The 15322-nt window shown below is 49.3% G+C and overlaps 1 protein-coding gene across 5 annotated transcripts; it reads left to right on the top strand.

The window, feature by feature from the left end:
- The first annotated feature begins 856 nt into the window (after positions 1–856).
- On the top strand, positions 857–13185 carry ZFAND2A (zinc finger AN1-type containing 2A). Of its 5 annotated transcripts, none has more exons than XM_032328056.1 (7): positions 857–996; positions 3374–3471; positions 4335–4429; positions 6722–6850; positions 10414–10565; positions 11382–11465; positions 11857–13185. In XM_032328056.1, the coding sequence occupies exons 2-7, from the start codon at positions 3417–3419 to the stop codon at positions 11873–11875; spliced, it is 534 nt and encodes a 177-aa protein (XP_032183947.1). In that variant the 5' UTR covers positions 857–996; positions 3374–3416; the 3' UTR covers positions 11876–13185. The 5 variants fall into 5 exon arrangements, 4 of the variants coding, with proteins under 4 accessions (XP_032183947.1, XP_032183946.1, XP_032183949.1 ...); XM_032328055.1 differs by lacking the exon at positions 857–996 and adding an exon at positions 1959–2201; XM_032328057.1 differs by lacking the exon at positions 857–996 and adding an exon at positions 2724–2818.
- The last annotated feature ends 2137 nt before the right edge of the window (positions 13186–15322 follow it).

Raw genomic sequence — 15322 nt, 5'->3', positions numbered from 1 at the left:
AGTCTGTGGTCTTTAATAAAAATTATTAGGGACAAGAAGGACGGAAGACCTGTCCCAACATGAAGGAGACTGCACATATGATCATGGATGGGACCCTGAAACAAAAAGGAAAAAAGAGACACTGACAGTTGGCAAAGTCCAATGGAGTCTGTGGACTGGACCTTAATATCGCTTTGATACTGACTGCCTCATATGGATGGTTACAGACTGGTTATGTAGGGGTGTCTGCTCTGGGGAAATATACATGCAAACATTTCAGGTGATGGATAATCATGTCTATAGCACATTCTCAAATGGTTCAGAAAAAGACTAAGGAAAATGGGTATGTACATGTACGAACACACACTCATGCACGATTCTTGTTATTTGTGAACTTGCCTATCAGCTAAATTTATTTGTAACTCCAAAATCAATACTTGCGGTACTTCAGCAATTATGGGCCAGCATGTGCTGAGTGGCAAAAAACTCGAGTTGCCTGAGAAAACACACCTCCAGTCAGGGTGGGACAAGATGACACCGGCCTTTCTTGTTCCAGCACTGATACGGTAAATAAGCTTCCATTCCGTTGCCTATTTAGTGTTACGGTCTTCACATTTTTGGGCTTTCTGGTGGCAATCTTGCAGTTTCAAGTGGCCCTTAAGCTGGTGCTTAAGGGCTGTCCAGTTTCCTAAGTACCAGGGCTGTGATGCACCTTACAGAGAAGAGCCGCAGACAGGCTGGGTTCCGGCATGACTTACATACAGCACTGCTGGCCATGAGTTCAATGTGAACAAATAAACAACACATCAGTGCAAGTTGTCTTTAAACAGAAACACACATAAAACAAGGTTAGACGGTGACGGCTGGGCGTGACCAGAGGCTTCCAGGGAACCTGACCAGGTACCCCCAGAGCATCCGCTCATTCAGTTCGCTAAGACTTCACACAGTAACCCGCTGGGAGACAGAAAACCCACCACGTACATTTGGGGGAGTGGGCAGGAGGGCGCAATGGAACCGGTGAGGAGATATGGTAAGGTGACCCCATGAGAGGACTGCGGTGGGTCCCAGTGAAGATATGCAGAAAGGGGACACAGTGAGGAGAGGCAGGGAGGGGACCCAGTGAAAAGATGCGGGGGGGGGTGCCCAGTGGAGGGAAATAGTGAGGGGGGCCGATGAAGGGACATGGTGAGGGGATGCAAAGAGAGAACACCGTGAGGGGACGTGAGAAGCGGAACCAGTGAGGTGATGCGGGAGGGTCCCACTGACGGGACCTGCTAAGGGGACCTCTGTGAATGGACCCACTGAGGGGACCGAGGTGAGAAGACGCGGTGAGGAGACGGCGGTGAGAGGACCGCAGTGAGAGGACCCGTGAGGGCACCGCGGTGAGAAGACCCGCTAAGGGGACCGCAGTGAGAGAACCCGGTGAGGGGACCGCGGTGAGAGGACCGCAGTGAGGACCCGGGGAGGGGACCGCGATGAGGGAACCGCGGTGAAGAAACCCGTGAAGGGACCGCGGTAGCCCCCGGGTAGCCCACTAGGCAAGAACAGGGAAGCTCTCCGTCAAGAGAACGGTCAAGGGCCCTACCCACTCGGGGCGCCGCTCGGCAGTGCCGGCTGCGTACCTCGCGGTGTCCCCTCTGCGGCGCGGCTCTGGCTCCCTCCGCGCGCTGCTCCCCGTACGGCCGACCCCTTCGCACGTCTGCCGGGGGCCTCAGCTTCGCCGCCGTGACTCAGCTTTCCCGCGCCGTGCAGTCGGCCAAGAGCGCCTGCGCGGAGCCACTTCACCGTGACTCAGCGGCTCCGAGAAGCGGCCGGACTGTTCGAGAAGGGAGGCGGTGGAGCGAGGAGTGGCGGGTCCATGGAGCCGCGGGAGGTCGGGATTGGCCGGCCGGGCCGTGACGTAATCTGGGCGCGCCGGGAACGCCGAGCCTCCGCCGGGCGGGATTGGCCGGCCGGGTGACGTTGTCGGGGCGCGCCGGGCAGGTACGGGCCACGGCGTCTCTCTGAGCCCTAGGAAGCGAATAAATGGCCGGAGCTTTGGCGGTATGCGATGCTTCGCACTTCAGCGGGCTTGGACGGCGGGGCGCTGTTCGTCGGATCCCATTTTCCCCGGCTTTTTGGACTCGTCCCCTGCGGCTGGCCGCTGGAAGGGACATCCATCTTCCCGTCTCCGCCGCCTCCTGCTCGCCTCCGCAGCCACCCGGACGCCCGACTAGAGCCAGGTCCGGGGACGGGCGCGGGGCCCCGGGTCGCAGGGCTGGGAGGGCTCCAGGTGCCAGCCGAACGAGCCCACGGCCGGGGGCTGGGCCGGATGAGACAGCGACGGGCTCACCTGCCGCCGGCCTGCGCTCCGGGGCGCGGGCAGTGGAGACGTCGTGCGCGCTCGGGACCGGAGTGGGTGGGTGCTGGGACGGGAGTCACAGCGTTCTCTGAGGGTGTGGAGAAGCCGTGACGGTCGGGGCAAAGGCCCCTTAGGAGGAGTGACTCTGAACCACGATCCGAGGGGAGGAGCGGGGGGGTGGGGAGACTGGGGACAGCACGGCGGACGCTCCCCGGAGTGGACCCTCCAGACCTGACTTCTGGGGGCGGGGAACTGGGGACAGCACGGAAGACGCTCCCCGGAGTGAACCCTCGGGACCTGACTTCTGGCGGGGGAGGGGGAGTTGGGGACAGCACGGCGTACGCTGCCCGGAGTGGTTCCTCCGGACCTGACTTCTGGGAGGGGTTCTTGAGAGGGTTGTGGGTGCTAGGTCCTGGAAGGGATCTCATGAGGCCTGTTAACGGACTCCAGTTCCCTCTGGAGCGCAGTAGCTTCACCCTTCGTCCACCTGGTTTCCACGTGAGTTAAGCGCTTGCTCTTCTCCCTCATCAACTCCGGGTTGTCATTAGGGAGCAAGTTCTGAGTAAACCTCAATGCATGAGGGAGTAGAGAACAGCAGGGACAGAGCTGAAGCTCTTCTAATTCCCGTGATTTGGCGCCTGGCAACGGTTTTGTGTGTGTCAACAAGTATACTCACTCCATGAAACTGTGGCCCAACTTTTGACCGGCGTTTGTATAAGTTGAATATGGAAAACCCCTGTCAGCGTGAGTCAGAACGGTTTAGCCTGAATTCCGGGTGAGATTCTTCAAGTAGGAAATTAAAAGACCCAAGAAACAGTGGCTGTCCTAATAGGGTGGATTCTGAAGTATCAGCATACTTGTACCCAAACTTCTTTTTCTCTTTGTTGAAAAGCAGCAAGAATTTGTGATGCTTTACTGCCCTGCAGGGGCCAAGGATGACTCGGCATTGAATGCTTCCCACAGAGCATGTTTATTTTCTTAGCCCTAAGTTATGAACTCTGGGGACTGAAATGATGGCCATCTTTCCTTACCTAACTGTTTTAATTCTTGTAGGTGATCCATCTCTCTGTCATCTGTGTTTGGACACTTCCAAATAATGGAGTTCCCTGATTTGGGGAAGCATTGTTCAGAAAAAACTTGCAAACAGCTAGGTAAGCACTAATAAGAGAATGTTGATAGGCAATGTGTGTTTTGTTGGCTGTTTAGTCAGGAAGAACAGACTGTTTTATTAATTAGCTATTCTCTGGGTCTTGGCTCTGGTGGCTTTTCAATATTGAGAGGCTGGCCTGAGGTTCGGGTTCTATTCAGTACTGTTACTCAGCATCTGCTGAAGGCCAGGGCCAAGTGGATACAAGTGTGCTGATTATATATTTGTGATATTACATGGGATGGGTCTTTTTTGAAAAGGTAGTTTTTTTTTTTTTTTAAAGATTTTTTTATTTATTTGAGAGAGAGACAGTGAGAGAGAGCATGAGCGAGGAGAAGGTCAGAGGGAGAAGCAGACTCCTCACGGAGCTGGGAGCCCGATGCGGGACTCGATCCCGGGACTCCGGGATCATGACCTGAGCCGAAGGCAGTCGTCCAACCAACTGAGCCACCCAGGCGTCCCGAAAAGGTAGTTTTATAGGGGCACCTGGGTGGCTCGGTCAGTTAAGCATCCAACTCTTGGATTTTGGCCCAGGCTGGTGAGAACGAGCCTGGAGTTGGGCTCCTGAGCTCAGTGGGGAGTCTGCTTAAGTTTCTCTCTGTGCCCTCCCCCTGCCCCCTGTGGCCTCTCTCTAAAAAAAAAGAAATTAAATTTAAAAAAAAAGAAAGAAAGAAAAGATAGCTTTATAAATTCTTCAGTTTTGCTGGCATTGTGAAATTTATGATCCCTGAAGTTTTTCTCACGTGTTTTTCTCCTCAAGGATATATTTGGTAGGTGTAAAGAAATCAGTGTAGGTAAATACCTGTTTAATGTGCTCTAGAATTCTTTTGTCCTAATTTTTAAAATGGTATTGTTTTTTTGTTTTAGATTTTCTTCCCTTAAAATGTGATGCATGTAAACAAGATTTCTGTAAAGCCCATTTTACTTGTGCTGCACATAAATGTCCCTTTGCATTCACAAAGGTAATTTATCATACTTTATTCCAAGGAGTCTTGTTTTTCATTGTCTAAAGCTGTGCTGTCCAAGTAGTAGACATTAGCCACATAGTTAATTAATTAGCCATATAGCTAATAATTTCATTCAAATGAAGTGAGATTTAAAATCTAGTTTCTCAGTCACATTAGCTACATTTCAGTTGTTCAGCAATCGTATGTGGCCAGTGACTACTGTGTTGGACAGTGCAGATGTGGTGTGTTTTCCACCATCATGGGGAGTTCTAGATGGCACACCTCTAAAGCAACAGGTTTCATTTTTTAGGGGCTCTTGAAGTCAGATTGTACCTAAACCTTCAAAGCTTGCTTTGCATGTTAAAATATTCTGTTCCTTTGATTCATTATGCTGAGAAAAAAACAGGAGTATCTTTGTGAAGTGCAAGAAATACTTGACAAGGTATCTAACCTGGGAGGTATTAAAAATGCTTATCTGGGGGTGCCTAGGTGGCTCAGTGGGTTAAAGCCTCTGCCTTCAGCTCAGGTCATGGTCCCGGGGTCCTGGGATCGAGCCCCGCTTCGGGCTCTCTGCTTAGCAGGGAGCCTCCCTCCCCCCCGCCCCCCCCCGCCCCCCGCCTACCTCTCTGCCTCCTTGTGATCTCTGTCTGCCAAATAAATAAATAAAATCTTTTTTAAAAAAATGCTTATCTGGGGGGCGCCTGGGTGGCTCAGTGGGTTAAAGCCTCTGCCTTCAGTTCGGGTCATGATCCCGGGGTCCTAGGATCGAGCCCCGCTTCGGGCTCTCTGCTCAGCAGGGAGCCTGCTTCTCCCTCTTTCTCTCTGCCTGCCTCTCTGCATACTTGTGATCTCTGTCAAATAAATAAATAAAATCTTTAAAAAAAAAAAAAGAATCCTTTAAAAAAAAATGCTTATCTGGGTAACTTTACAGTCTTGTGAATCTTTTTTTTTATTAATTGTATTTATTTATTTGACAGAGATCACAAGTAGGCAGAGAGCAGGCAGAGAGAGAGGAGGAAGCAGGCTCCCCACTGAGCAGAGAGCCCCATGTGGGGCTCAATCCCAGGGTCCTGAGATCATGACCTGAGCTGAAGGCAGAGGCTTTAACCCACTGAGCCACCCAGGCGCCCCATCTTGGGAATCTTTTTAGTGGCAAATAGTACCTGGTAGAAACAGGAAGATGAACAGGACTCTAAGAAAATCAACTTGTGTGAGTCCAGAGGTGTAATACCTCTGTTACTGACTTTGCACGTGGCCCCCAGCCTATATTCATTTTGTTTCTGGTGGTTCAGAGGTTATTTTAGTGACTTCTTTGGGTCTGTACTGCTGCTTCCCTAATGGCAGTTAGAAACACGAATGACTTAGCATTATTATGTGCTTTCATTAGTGTTGGTCAAGGTCTGACCCTCCAGCATTTTCTAGGTCATCATGAGGGTGTGGGGGAGGGTGACTCATATTTACCAGGCCCTGATGACTAGGCTTCACAACCCAGTTTATTCGTTGGCTGTGACCTCCTCATGTCTCTAGATAGGGAGAGTCTGGTTAGAGATCATTAGTAATGCTTTATTTCTCAATTTGGCAGACTTGTCATCTGACTTCTGGGTGACCCTTCAGCTCAGCCCCTACAGATAGATTAATTCTGTGATTATGTCAGTTGTCACCTGTTTTCTTGCTGAGCTAAGTTTCTTTAGCTCCTGTCTTGGCTCTAACTGCTGGGCATGTAGCCACCGGGTGCCTTGTTCTTCCCTCCAGAGCTGCACAGTCTTGGGCTTGGATGGTCATTATGTACCTGAGAGCTCAGTCTAGCTGTGTGTTCCCTTGTCAGGTGAGTGAGTCTCCCTGCGTGTGAGAGCCGCAAAAGGATTAGATAGGCTGTTGGCAATTGAAGGCAACCAGAGGGTCTTTATGGCTAGTGTTTTCTTCTTTTTCTCCATTCTGAGGGCTTCGGGCTGCTTCACCACTCACTGAGATGATGCTGGACAGAGCCAGGCTGCCCTGAGACCAGATCAGTTTCACCAGCTTCTCTCCTTGGCTATCTTTTACTAATTGTTTCAGGGTCATTTGCACAGTTAGGTAATAGTCTGTCATGTTAAAATTCCACTGGATTCCACCTTTGGCAGCTCTGCCCTGAATCTTTAGGGTTCCCTTACTGTAAATCCTTTGTGTTAACTGTATCCCCTTCTAATGAGTAGTCGAAAGATCAGTGTGTGTACCCTATGTGATTTTCAATGCGTTATGCTGTTGTACCTTTTTTTTCGAGTTTTGATTGTCTGAATCTGGAATATTCTCTTATATCATTATTTTTAGGATGTTCAGGTCCCAGTGTGCCCACTTTGTAACAACCCAGTCCCAGTAAAAAAGGGAGAGATACCAGATGTGGTGGTTGGTGAGCACATTGATCGAGACTGTAATTGTCATCCTGGGAAGAAAGAGAAGGTAAGGACGAATTTTGTGACTGTTGGTTTTCCCTAGCGGGGCAAGGTCGATTATCTAACTGGTCTGTAGTACTCATCATTTGTGTACAAAATAAAATCTTCGTGACGTGTCAGTGTTTCCCATGTTGTCCTGGCTTGGGTTCTTACGGTTATATGAACATGCTCTGAATATCAGAATCTACTTTGGGATTTGTTTCCCTTACAGGATTCTTACCTTTTTCTCTCAAGATGGAGCGTTAAGGTGTTTCTAGAATCATTCTGTTAATGTGTACTTTCCTTAAGCTTGTCTAGGAAAACGTAAAAGGATACATAGAATTTGAACATTCAGTGTTCTTGCTTTTGTAGTGTTAGTATCTTTGTGAAAGCTCTCTGTTTGTTCATTTGGAGTAAATCATGTTAGGAAACACAGTAGGCCCTATTATCCACAGCAGGTGCTTTCAACTTGTTTGTTGGCTCCGACTCCTCCTGAAATACAATGAAAATGACAAGAAGCAGATTCTTTTTGCTCGTCTTGTTTGTTTGGGGTACTTACTTTTTCTCCAAGTATGTGTCTTGTTTTCTTTTAAGTTTGTCTTGTTCCCTGTAGTTTTGGGCATTGTGTGTTGACCACAGTGTGGGCTGAGCATCGCGTTCCCTCCCCCTGTTCCCATGTGGTCAGGTCTCTTGCCACCCCTGCCCTCCCAGCAGACATGGTGTGTGCTCCTGGACCAGTGTCCCAGTTCTCCATAGGTGAGAGATTCCCTCTGCATTTCTTTTATGCTAGATCCTAGTTTCCTGCATCTATCTCCCTTACTAGGGCTCTCTAACCTCCTGTCTTGTGCTTTTCTTTCTTAGTTTTCACCTTATTTGGGGAGAGGCATATGTTCCACGTGCGAAGGACTATGGAAGATAAATGGGAGGTTGTGTATGTCGCAGGGTCTTTGTTCTCTGTTCTTCCTTGCTCAGCTGCCTGGGGGTAGCAGCCTGGCTTTAGAATCTTTGTTTGAATATATTTGTGGGCGCTGGTTTGTTTTCTTGCTGGGAATTTCCCAGCTGTTCTCCATTGGGCCTTTGTGGGACCAGTTTTCTGTCTGGCAGCTTGGAGGCTCTCTCCCCACCCCATCCCTCCTCTCCTCTGCCCCATCCCCGAGTTCGGAAACTTCACCCTGACTGTTCTTGTGTGGCTGCATTCTCATCTGTCGTGCTCTGTAGACAGTGGACCCTTCCAAACTGGAAGCTCCAGTGTTTCCATCTGGAATACCATCTTAGATTCTTTGATTTCCTCTAGAGTCCTGTCCCTTGGGTGCTGGGCCTCTTGGATAGGTCTCCTTATTTCCTCTGTAAGTTTCCTTTCCCTGTGAATTCTGCGTCCGGGGTGTTTCTTGTGCGTCCCAGTGAATGTGCTCCTCACGAGCTAGGCTGAAGCCGAGTGCTCACTCTCACGGTGGCGGCAGCTTGGACTCTCACCTTTGCTGTGGGTCATCTGCCTGGTCCACCTTCTGTGCTCTGTGATTTCAGGTCTTTCTCTTGGGCTAATTGGATTCCCCTCAGAAGGCATTCTGTTCCCTGCCCGGAGAGCGTGCTGTGGCTTCCGGAATTGTGGAGCTAGGTGGAGAGAGCTCTCGCATCTCCTCCGCAGGGAGCGTGAAGTCCTTACTGCCTTCTGAGTGCTCATCCCGTGTTTCTTGTGCTTTCCCTCCCCATTGATGACCCTCCCAGGCCAGCAGCCTCTCTCAGACCCTCAGCCAAGCGTGCGTCTGCTGCTGGGCTCAGGTGCAGCACTGCAGGTCTGTTCTCATACACGCTGCCATTCCTGTGGTGGTCCCATGGCACCCTGAGCGGCTGCTACAGCCTGTTTCAGAGATATTGGGAGTTTTGTTTATGAATGGGGGTGGTTTTTTTGTTGTTTTTTTTTTCAGATTTTATTTATTTGACAGAGATCACAAGCAGGCAGAGAGAGAGTAGGAAGCAGGCTCCCTGCGGAGCAGAGAGCCCAACGTGGGGCTCGATCCCAGGGCCCTGGGATCATGACCCGAGCCGAAGGCAGAGGCTTTAACCCACTGAGCCACCCAGGCGCCCCTGAATAGGGGTGTTTCTTGACCTTCCCCACCAGCTTACAGTTTGGCTTTCTTGTATCTGCCAGGTTCATTATTACTTGAGTGCTTTTTTCCCCTAAAATCTTGTAACTGTTTTTTCTTCCTTATCTTGGTCCTTGTGGGTTTATCCCTTTTCAGAAAATCTGCTTCTTGTCATTTTCATTGTATTTCAGGAGTCAGAGCCAGTATACGTGTTCAGTTCTCCTTCCTTAACCAGAAGTCCAAGGACCCTCAAACTGAACTTGCCCTTGGTTGACAGCACGTAATGTGTGCCCTCTCTCCTCAGACTGCAGATTCTCAGATGCTCAGGCCTTCCTGGGGTTTGGTCTCAGCCAGCTCTACGGCTTGCCCTTCCCAAAGGCCCTACCAGGTTACTCAGGTTGTTTTTTTGAGATGCCCTGCTCCTTCTTTCTTACTGCTCTCCAAAATAGCATATGGGCTTTCAAGGAGCTCGAGACTTCAGGAAATGGGCATTTGTCAGGCTTAAATCTCAGTTTCCAGTCATGAATCCTGGTTTATAGTTATGAACTACTTAGTTATGTTACATTATTTAATGTAATAAGCAGAAGTTTTGTTAACCCCTGCCTGCTGTTTTCAACCTCCAACATGACAGAATAAGCTCTGTATGCCTTAGCCTAGCACCCAAAACCTTTTATTCACCAGCCAACCCCAATCCCCTCCATAACCCCATTCTCGCTGTGAGTCCTTAGGGCTTTGCACTCCAATCATTCTGGAACTTCTAAAACCTGCCTGCCTCTATATAAGACCACAGCTGCACTTGGCATGCTTTCCTCCTGAACTGACAGGGTCAGTTGACAGGGTCTTCCTTGTTCTTGGCTCACCCCAGATTCAGGACCCAAGTCCATCCCCCGTCCCCACGCCTGCATGCACATGCTCCAGTCACTCGAGGCAGCCTGTGCCTACCCATCTTTGCTGGAGAGCTGCCCTTGGGCTTCTAGATGGATACCTTTTGGCCAGCATCCTTGCTCTACAGAGTTGGCAGTGCCTGGGAATTTATATCACTCCTTCACCCCATCCCTATTGCCCCCTGCGAAAAAAACCCTGAACCCCAAAAACATAACGGGTATAGAGACTACAGATTCTTCAGCTCAGTGGATTGTCTCCACAGCCCCTGGAACCAGCTGCCTTCTATATAACTGGCATGATTCCACAGTCTTGGCCACCTTCTCTTTGTGTCCCTGGTCCCCACTCCTGTGGAGGGTTTGTGTGTGTGGTGTTTTGTTTTGTTTTGTTTTGGCCTGAGAACACCTCCAGTCGTCCCACAGGAATCCCCAACTTAAGATACTGCTTTTTTGTTTGTTAAAACTTTGCCGTCTCCTTGGTACTCACCTGTGTGCTTGGCAGATGTTTGAATGAAATCTTGACATCTTCATTCCTTGTAGCTAAGAACCTTTTCTCGTTTAAATGTTGGTAGTCTTATTGGGGCTTGTTAAATAATTGCTTATTGCAGCAATTCTTGCTTTCTCAGATTTTTACATTCCGGTGCTCAAAAGAGGGGTGCAGGAAGAAAGAGATGATGCAGGTGTCTTGTGACCAGTGCCATGGGAGTTTCTGTATTCAGCATAGACACCCTCTGGATCACAGCTGCAAGCACGGGGGCCGCCCCATCGGCGCAGCTGGGTGAGAAGCGAAGCTGCCTGTGACGTGCTGGCTCACGTACAGGGACACCCATGGGACCGCCTGACCCTCATGGGGGGGATAGGGCAACTCTGAGCATTTACCGAACTAAGTTGTTGAGGTGGAATATTTGTTGTAGGAGTTTGGATGAATATAATCTAAATTAAAATTGGATTTTAAATTAAAGTTGGATTTTAGTTGTGTTTCTTCCTGTGGCTGCCAAAACAAAGCACCATGGCCTGGGCGCCTTCATCAGCAGTTCAGTCTCCCTGCTCTAGAGGCACAAGTCTGAGATGGACATGTGGTGGGGCGGGCTCCTCCCGGAGGCTCTGGGGTAAGCTGGTTCCAGGCTGCACCCAAGCTACAAGTGGTTTGCTGGCAGCCCTTGGCATACTTTGGCTGTGGGCATCTCGCCCCCAGTCTGTGTGTCCATCACTTAAGTTTTCCTTGTGTGTCTATGTCCATATGTCCCCATTTTATGTGGACATGTTCATACTGGATTAGGGTCCTGCCCTTCTCCAATCTGAGCACATTTCAGCTAATTACACCTATCATGACCTTACTGATAAATGTCACATTCTGAGGTCTTGAGTATTTAAGACTGTGAGGCTATCACTTTGCTGGGGACATAATTCAACCCGTTCACGAGTGGTATAACAGAGCATCTTTCTCAAGTCAGTGAAAACGTTTGCCTGAACTGGCAGTGGAATGCTAAAGTTTACCTTTTCGTTCCTGGTAGTTTCTCAGGTCGCCCCGCACGCAGCTCTCCAGGTGAGTGATGAAGGGCTCGATGACTGTTGATTTGACCTTTCTGAATAGGTGCACAGCTGCCCGAGCCTCTGAATCCAAACCGTCGGGAGCATTAAACACACTGTCCACCAGTTGGCTGGCTCGGCGACTCAGGTATGGGTCTGGGCGGCATGCACAAGGGCAGGTGCTTTGTACCGGGGGCGTGGTTCTTGTCTGAGTGACCGGCACTGCAGAGTCGTTGCAGTACTGTTAATAACTGACTGGTTAAAATGATGTGCTCGGGGTGCCTGGGTGGCTCAGATGGTTAAAATGATGTGCTCGTCCATCGGCTCAGTGTAAGGAAGGCTGAGAGATCTGGATATGAGTTTTCTCAGGCCCTGAGTTACCAGCACAGTTCATTCCAGCACAGACCGTATCAAGCAGTAACAGGTCTACGGCTGGTTGCCGAAATACCTTATTTAGCCTAGTGCTTTTGTGTGATGCGTTGCTTCTGGTTAATCAAGACAAACCTAAAAAAATAAGCTGTTCTTCTGTTCTCTTTCAGGTGGAAAGTAAAGAGGTGATGGGACTATGTCAGCCCACAGTGGCATGGTGGCTTGTGTGTACCACTGTAGCAGGGAAGGTAGTGTTGATGCTGTAGTGGCTCTGTACTTCTCGCAGGTAGTGTGGAATGCCATTAAAACTCTCCCAGTAAAATGTACATGTTTTGGCAGAATAAGCAGAAGGATTTTGATATTCTAAGTTAGGCTAAGCTACTCCATCAACCTGCTTCCTCCAAATAAAGTGACATAAAGGTTGATCTGGCACACTCGGATCCTTCAGAGGGCGGCTCTGCCCTGGCCTGAGTCCCTCAAGAACAACCCAGCGTTCTGGAAGCCTCTGTCACTTATACAACCACACAGCTGATTTATTCTGTCTTCATCTTGTGGCTGAAGTACCTGAGCCCAGGAAAGGTGGGGGAGGCCGTGGGCCTACTGTGTTAAGGTCCTTGTTCAGAGGTGGCCCCAACACACAGTCCCTATTCCACTGAGCAAACAGCTCTGTGGCCATACAGACTCAAGTGCTGGGCTTACACTGACAGCCTCAGTCCATGAAGGATCCCCATGTCCTGTGACCCTGGGCACTGGGAAACTGAAGCAAGATGTCATTTGAGTTGGGTTCTGATCTTAACCCACTGGTCATCCACCTAAACATCCAGACCTCCCTTTGCTCTTGTCCAGGCGATGACTTCTGCTTTCAGAGCCTCAAAATGCAAAGCAGGGAGAGGCTTCTGTTCAGTTTCCATTCCAAAAATAGGTGATCAAAACTATTTCTGTGGGCTTAGTTGGTGGTACGTGTTCTGGACCAGTGGTTCTCACACTTCCCAGGCTCGTAATTGTGTGGAAGGCTCCTCCAAAGGATGCTGGGCCCCACTCCCAGAGTCTTCTGGTTCTGTGGGGGCTGGTGGGCCTTGAAAATTTGCACTTCTAGCAAGTTCCCAGCTGATGCTGCCGGTCTGGGGACCCCACTTGGCCAAATAACTTCTCTGTACCCGTGCTGTCCAGTACATGGTGACTAGCCAGAGTTTATGGAGCATGGGAAATGCATTTGGCACAACTGGGGTTGAATTTTTAGTTGCATTTAACTTAAAGGCAAATTAACTTGTGCTTTTTAGAAAACTCTTCAGTATGTTAACTATGGTATGTGAGTCTTCTTTCATCTATAAATTTTAAATAAAGGTCAACCTTTTCTCATGAAAACATAATACCCAAATTGAGAATCAAAAACACTGAGCTTTGAAGACAATACCAAAAAAAGTATGTGATTGTTGAAGTTATTTACATGTTGAAATGCTAATATTTTGGGTATGATGGATTAAATAAAGCAATAAAGTTGATCTTACTTGTTCTTGTTTTAACTGTGGCTACTAGAAACTTTACAAACAGGTAGGTGGCTGGCATCATATTTCTTTTTCTTTTTTTAAAAGATTTTATTTATTTATTTGACAGAGAGATCACAAGTAGGCAGCAAGGCAGAGAGGGAAGCAGGCTCCCTGCAGAGCAGAGAGCCTGATTTGGGGCTCGATACCAGGACCCTGAGATCATGACCTGAGCTGAAGGCAGAAGCTTAACCCACTGAGCCACCCAGGTGCCTCCTATTTCTTTTCTTTTTTTTTTTTTTTTAAAACAGTTTTTGGGGTTTTTTTGTTTTGCTTGAGAGACAAAGAGTGAGCACAAGCGTGAAGAGCAGCAGAGGGAGAAGCAGCCTGATTCTCTGCTGAGCAGGGAGCCCAATGCAGGGCTTGATCCCAGGACCCTGGGATCATGACCTGAGTGGAAGGCAGACACTTAACCAACTGAACCACCCAGGTGCCCTCCAGCATGTTATATTTTTTTAGTGTTAGAAGTTTGTATGCATTTTTGAGGGGCGCCTGGGTGGCTCAGTGGTTTAAGCCGCTGCCTTCGGCTCAGGTCATGGTCTCAGGGTCCTGGGATCGAGCCCTGCGTCGGGCTCTCTGCTCAGCGGGGAGCCTGCTTCCCCCTCTCTCTCTACCTGCCTCTCTGCCTACTTGTGATCTCTCTCTATCAAATAAATAAATAAAAAAAAATCTAAAAAAAAAAAAAAAAAGAAGAAGTTTGTATGCATTTTTGAGAAAAATGTCACACGGTTTTGTGCTCTGTGTTCATCTCTGCAAGGTCGGAAGGGACTAACTTTCCTTATCTGTTGCGGTGCTTCTGTGGCAATGTTTGAGAAGCACCAGGCGGTAGGAGGAGCTTCCCAAGCAGGACAGGATTGCATTTGCTCAGCCACTTGAGGAGGACCTGGAGCAAGCTGGAACCTGTTGGCTGTAGTTGACCTGCAGACAGCCACAGGGGTGATTGTGCGTGAGTGGTATTCTATTAACAGGTGCCACGGCATCCTGTGTGTTACCTGCCATTGAACATCTCCAGGGCAGAGGATCCTTGGAAGCTCAGGTTGGATGTCTCAGACAGAAACCCGAAGCTTTGCTGAGAGGAGTGAGCCTCCAGTGTTCACTCTCTGTCCTGGGTCCTCTTCCCAGCCCATGAACCCACCATCCCCTCCTCTCCTAGACAAGTGGGCGTAAAAGCCAACCTTTTGAGGGTGTCTTGCCTACCTTGTCCTAGGGAATTTGGATTTGTGGCTGATGGGAATGATTATTGATGTATAAGCTGGGTGTTTTCTTGCTGGCTGGGACAGACACAAAGTGGGTGTCCCGAGTCTATCTTGGCACCTGGACCCAATCAGCAGGTGACAAGCACCATGGGAGGTAATGCTTCCTGCCTGGGTTGCCTTCCTGCTTTCCCCTGAGTTGGCCTTGGGCTGGCACCAACCAGCTCTTCCTGGGCGAGGCCCAGAGCCAGGCTGCCCGTCGTTGTGGTGTCTGGCCTCTAGTCTGCAGCCTGGAAGGACTGGCCACTGCCTGCCCAGCGGCGAGCTGCAACATCAGATGTTCACAAGGCATCACCAGAGGCCGTCCATCTGGATGGTGGTGAGGGCTGATGGGAATGTTGGTTGCTTTGGGGAAGTCAGGTGCAGTGTCACAGGGACAGTGGATACAAGAGCCATCAGCCCCACGTCAGCATTTGTAAGTCATCCATGATGGGAGGGATTGGGGTTATTTTAAATGTATCTTTAATTAAATGTATTTTAATTAATCTCCTGTATTCATTCTTTGCAATAAGCCTAAGACCAAACTCAAAACATAGGCTTGAAACTGGCCTCAGTTGGCTGAACTGGCCTTGGTTCTCCAAGCTTCCAGTCTGAGAGTCACGGTCTCTGGCATTCATCCAGCATTGCAGATGTCTGGAGGCGGTGGTGGTGTGTTCTGGGGAACGTGCTGAGGGAAACAGGTCCAACTTCTCTATTTGGTCTGCCAAAAACTTTCCGCAGGGAGGTGTTGATTTGCTTTTCTGTATTTTCCTGAAATGATGTAGACTTCTGATCGCTTTAGAGAGTGTAGAAAGTGCAGTGGGGAGGAGAGTATCCGGCTGAGGCAAGAGGTGGTTTGC

The sequence above is a fragment of the Mustela erminea genome, chromosome 20 (genome assembly GCF_009829155.1).
Source record: "Mustela erminea isolate mMusErm1 chromosome 20, mMusErm1.Pri, whole genome shotgun sequence".
NCBI lineage: Eukaryota > Metazoa > Chordata > Mammalia > Carnivora > Mustelidae > Mustela > Mustela erminea.
Note: the sequence above shows the minus strand (reverse complement) of the source record. Positions and strands in the feature narration are given on the sequence as shown.